The following is a 6,000-nucleotide window of genomic DNA, read 5'->3' as shown; positions in this document are numbered from 1 at the left end:
TTTCTGTTTGTGGAGAGTCAGCCACAGCTTTTCATGATGCATTAACAAGCTCCTGGTCAGGAATCATCTCTTAATGTAGGAATTTTGGCAGTCAGTTTGTTCTTCTGTATGATAAAATTGCTCCAAAACCTATGGCAAGCTCCTTTCCAGTCCTCAGGAGTCTATTCCTGCAAACAAGATTAATCTTGCCCTGATATCTTCATGTTAGCAACCATGGACTGTCTTCTGAAAAGTAAGCATGAGTTCACATTTATAGTTTCTGTTTCTGAAATATGTTTTCTTCTCTCTATTTTAATTCTCCAAGATTTTCTGCAGCAAGAATCCCACAGACTACAGGAACCATTAAACTTCTGAAAAAAATTGCGAAGGAGCACTGAGTGGAATAACAAAAATGTATTTGTGTCCTCCTCAAACCTGTTTCTGCTGACAGGCTGAGTGAAAGAAACTTCCTTTTCTTGCTTTAAGAATACTTGATTATTATAAATTGTTGTCAATGTTGACCATGGACTTCAACTAACAATACTTAGAAATGCTATACAGGGACTGCCAACTGCTGTGTTATTGTGTAAACCTTATTTCTTGAAGTTGTAGTTATTATTTGGAACTGTGTGTTTGAATGTTTGTATGTGATGGAAGGGAAGCAATGCTGCTGGGTTACTGATGTGGTTGGAATGCATCTTTTTATGTAATCAAAGAACTTATCTCCTTTTCTCCTCTTGCAGTTTTACATCCTTGCGTGTCCCTCTGTTTCATGAAGATGAAGAAAATGATTGCATGTTTCCTTCTGCTATTTGCACACACTCTGCTTTCCACTGTCATGGCAAAGGATCTCCCCAGAAGACATTTCACCCGAAGAAGGGATGTTAACACACAATCTCTACTGCGTAAGTTACACACAAAAAAAACCCAAACACCACCACCAAAAGCTGTCTCAAATACAAATTATAAAAGGCATTAAGCAGCTGGCCAAACCTTGGCTGAGTTAGTTTATAACAAAAAGGAGATTTTCATTTGCCAGTAGGCATGTGATAAAGTTTGTTGACCAGGTAGCAGCTGTTGAAAGAAGGTATTTACTTTTGGGGTACCAGATTTACTTTATGTAAGTGGTATTAAATAAATACTTGCTACTGGACTGTTGGTTTGGAAAAAGAGGAAAAAACTTTATTTTCAGTATTTAGAGAAGATGCATGGTCGTCCATGGAGGCTCTGTCAAATGAGCCTTTTACTATGCTGGAAAGTTCTACCTGTCTACATGTGTGTAATGTGCATAAAGATGTTTGAATGGAAATCTGTCGCTATTGAAATGAGGTTTGTCATTACATCACTTTATGATAATCCCTTTATTTTGTCAGATTTATTTATAATGAGTAGCTTATTTTATAATGAGTAATTTTTTATAATGAGCTATTTTTTCCTCTTTTGCCAAAAATCTTAGGACAGGGTGTATCAGTTTCAGCTTGTGGGCTGTCATGTTTTAAAACATAAGGTTAATCTCTCTATTGTTCGTCATCACCTGTGCATCACCCAGCAGTCAACTTTTTCATTTCCTAACAGTTTGTGACTTACAATAACTGCCTTTTGCTAATTGTTTAAAGCAATTGTCACAACATGTATGGGGTTTGGACACAGCCTTTCATTAGGGATTAATGATTCCCATCAGTAGTAGATCTCATCAGATACCTTTCTCCAACCACTGGGAGATGGTAAGGGGACTCCATAAAGGTCACCTAACCCAAGTGAATGTGAGGAATGGGAAATGTCCTGCAGAAGACACATTGGGAAGAAAGAATATGGGGGAATAGGTGACAAAGAGAAGAGCACCAAATTTTATCAGTGAAATGCTTGTTTAAATAAAATGTAATCCTTTACATGATGTAAAACTCCACAAAGTGCCATTTACAATCTGTTACTTTAAAATGTTGATTTTCAATTCAACATTCAAATTGGACAAATTTAAAACAAAAGATAACAGATTTCCATTTCTTATTCATCTTCCCCAAAACTAATAGATGCAGTCCTTGGGGTTCTGCTGCTGAAGGCTGAAAGCCACAGCTCTGGAGATCTAATTCACAAAAAAAAACATGGATATAGAACAACAAAAAGAAATACCCACATTCACACCTTACTTAACAAGAATCCCAAACAAAATCCTAAATTCTAAAATGTGATTATATAGGAGCTCTTCCTGAATATTTTAGGATTCCTAGCAAATACCCTAAGTGAACTTATGACTTTAAGAAATAAACTACCCATCTCTCTAGAAAATGAGTGCAGAGGCAAGATGTTATGTGGAGAAACAGAAAGTGTCACATTCCTTAGTTGCCATTTTCCCTGTGATTTTTTAAAATTCCTTTTATAGCCTCTCATTCAAATTTAAATAGTGGAAAATATATGAAAGGGTTCAGTATAAACCAAAACGTGTAGATTAAATTATTTATTTCTTCTTTCAAAAGCCAAGAGATTTCTGGTCCCTGCATTTGGAAACCACTGGATCCGTACTCAGTTTGGCATATGCAGGATGCAAACCGTTCTGGCTAAAGGAACCTCTTCATGACATTAAATGATGCAAAAAACTTGGAACATTCTCTGAGCCAGCCCGTAAAAGTACGTGGCAGTTTGGAGTCAGACTCTTGGGCCTTGCACTCTGTTTCAAGAAATTAGGTCACCTGCTTATGTGCAGCAACATATAGAAACAGTGGCATGGTAAAAACATGGCTCTCTGTAAAGAACAGAATATGTAAAGTGCCACTGTGCTGGAAAGTTGAGTGTTCCTTAAATGGCAGGAGAAACAATAGTGCCAAAACATGAGCTCAGTGACATCAAGTAATAGACTTAATAAAATCACTCCAGAATTCCAGCAACTTAACAGGGATTAGAAGTTGTCACATTCTAAGTAGTATGTGTATTAAAAGTATGGTGGTGATGACAATTACTGCTGTTGTGTAAAGACTTGCTTGGCAGGCAAAAAGAAGCAAAATAGCTTCAAGGAACCAACAGGTACCTGGAAAAGTAATAAAATTAAGGTTGGGGATTGGATTTTTTTGGATGGAAGTCTCTTTTTCAGGACTAAAATGAAAGTTTATGCTATGTAAGTTTAGCAGTATTAAAATAATTTTATTCCTTTTGTCTTCTTTTCACCATTTTTAAAACAAAACTGTACTGCTATGATAACTATTTACTGGTAAAATACCAGCAGTGTCCAAATACAGAAGTAAAAGTCATTGTTCTAGGAGACAGACAAGTTAAATAAGTAAAATGGAATCGATGAAAAATTCTGTCAGATTGTCCATATAAGGAGAAAATACTTTGAGATCCAGGTTTAGAAGGATTTAATTTTTCAATAGCCGTGCACTAATACTTCATAGATTTCTTAACAATCTGTTAGGCCTAATTGCCTATACATTTTAAGAAAGTCTTCTGGAGGAATGAGCTGTGTCTAAAAAGATATATATTTTTCTTATTCCTCAATTTTTCAACTAAATCTCAATGCATATTGTTTTAATTTGGCAGGTCTTTGCATTGCTTATTGCTGTTTAAAATGATTATTGCTATAGCTAGTAATTTCTTTGAAAGAGCTGAAATATCTTGTTCAAGGATGTATAGAAAATAGAGTTTTTGGAACTCTCATTATGTGGCCCTCCATTGTAAAAAAAAACCCCACAAGTGTTTGTGTTTGCTTTTTTTCCTTGATTAACTCTGTTCTAGTAAACTGGGCATGTATTTCATTTCATATGGGCATACTTCTTTGGAAAGATCTGAAGTGAATGCATGAAAGCTGTAGTGAATACAGTGAAAGACAGAATGTAGAATACTGTTCTAAGCAATAACATTTTTTCTGTTCCTTAAGAATATGAAACATGCAGCTACATGATTTTGAAAATAACTGTGTAAGGAGAAAAGCTAATTTAGGGGGCATTCCTTTAGATATTACATAATACTAGAAGAAACAACAAAAAATTAACAGATACTGCACAAAATTAAAACAGAAGGGAAGGGAGGCCAAGAAGGAAATGTACTTGGCTCCTGTTCAGTGGAAGCTGCTGCAAAATGCAATTGCCTCTGTCTGCGCTAAATTATATTTTGCAACAAAATATACAATGATTTGTCTCTTGCTTGTATATATATGATTCCACTAATAATATGAAGTGAAGTAATAGGAACTATGTGGAACACTCACTAAGTTTATAAATCCTTGCTACAGCCGGTTAAAATTAATCCAAGAATTCTTATCTCCAACCCAGTTCTTAAACTTGAGTATATGTAACTTTAGGGCTTAAGACATTATCAGGTTAAGCATTCTGAGTTATTTTAGCAGCAAATCAGAAGGGAAAGTATGTGACAAAAGTGAGCCCAACCCATCATGCTCCTGTGGAGTGCAGATAAGATTCCTGTTTAATTTTGGTTTAATTCATTGTATATTTATACAGATAGAGCTGACCAGCAAACTCTAAATTCTGCTAATGTGCTCTGTTGAGCCAGTGTGGGATGCTTTCTGCTGTAAGGAGCTCATTCACAGCCTCAATGTATGTATGTGTCATTTCTTCAAATAAATGCAAGCCTGACAAGTTTTATGTCCTCAGACATAATCCTGTCAAAAAGTAGAATTATTGTAACTGAAATCTGTACTGCAATTGAAATGAGAATTATGTCACAGTGACTACATCATGTGCTAGACATACTGTACTGGTATAGTACTGGGGGAGATGAAAACTCTTCCATGCAGCAGATGAAGGTAGAAAGTGATTGCAAATTACATCTTTTGAATTACCACATAAGGAGTTAAAATACAAGTAAAATCCTAGCCAAGCTTTTGTAAGGATACAGGCTAATCAAATACCATTTATTTACCTATCAGTTTTCTATTCAAAGCATGATGTTGTCGTATAAATAGAAACACATTATATTTGGAAAGAGAGCAAGCAAAGCATTTTACAGCCTCCAAAATCACCTGTTTTTTTCCTTCTGAGGTGTTTAGATAGTTACTGCAATCATTGTGCCTCAAGGCAGTATTAGCAATGGTGTGTTTTGCTTCCCAGTAGTGCTTGTTTCAATAGCTGAGAGGTCACCCATGAACTTTATGCTGACTCTCAAAATTTCAACTTTCATCTTAATCTCTCAGCTGTTGGCCTCTCCCCCACAATAGCTGCTTTTTCAGATTCTGGGGTTTATGCACAGCACATGAACACCCTCTCTCTGTGGCTTTGAGGCTTGGTAGCCTGGTTTGTGCTAAGGCTGTGTCTCCCCAGCCCCTCACAGAGGTCCCAGAGTGTGAGAAAGAGGGATCTGATCAGCAACCATATCCCTGCCCAGCCAGTTGTTCCTGCAGCAGCTGTTATCCCTTAAACAGCCCCAGCTAATGAGCCATGAGGACGAGCTGGGACCGTGACAGACCTCAGGGATTTATGTCCTAATCTGACTATGCTCATCTGTAGCCAATTATCATGGAGATCAGAAAATTTGATTTTGGTCTGTGCTAGCAGTTTTTAACCACAGAACAACATTCTGCTTGCCAACTCTTGTATTTAGTACTCATTATTAATTTTCATGTATCAAAATCGCATTCACTTTTAAGTCACCTATGGGGTATTTCTGTAATTTAAATTATATGAATATAATTCGATTTCCAGCATCACAGGAAATTGCATTGTATTTCTTTAATGTGTATTTCCTCTAAAAAAGCCTTTCCCCTCTTTCCTCCTTCCTCCCTTCTTTCTTTGTTTTGTTTTCTTATTCTTTTAATTTGCCCCTCCCCCATCCTTTTTTTCTTCTTTTCCCTTTTTTTTAAGGTAATTTGTAATATTTCCACAGGATGAAAGACTATTTGCTGTTACAGAAAAAAACTTGAGTCATGAACTAAACATCAAATGATCTTTGTATTTCTGAATTTGTTTGTTACAACCCCCACAAATTACTGTGAAATACCATTTCTGTTTGAGAAAGAGTTTGCCTTGACAATAATTCAGTGACGAACATTTCTGTGAGTAAAAAAACTGTTGTTAT

At 36.1% G+C, this 6,000-nt stretch overlaps 1 protein-coding gene across 1 annotated transcript in view; it reads left to right on the top strand.

Moving 5' to 3' along the window:
• Positions 1-792: 792 nt before the first annotated feature.
• Positions 793-6,000, top strand: part of MATN2 (matrilin 2) — a 57,921-nt gene continuing 52,713 nt past the window's right edge. Inside the window, 1 exon segment of the mRNA XM_084224627.1 lies at positions 793-884. Coding sequence (XP_084080753.1) covers positions 818-884 — 67 coding nt within the window. The 5' untranslated portion in view covers positions 793-817.

The sequence above is a fragment of the Fringilla coelebs genome, assembly GCF_963513975.1.
Source record: "Fringilla coelebs genome assembly, chromosome: 1".
NCBI lineage: Eukaryota > Metazoa > Chordata > Aves > Passeriformes > Fringillidae > Fringilla > Fringilla coelebs.
This window is presented reverse-complemented; position numbering and strand designations above follow the sequence as displayed.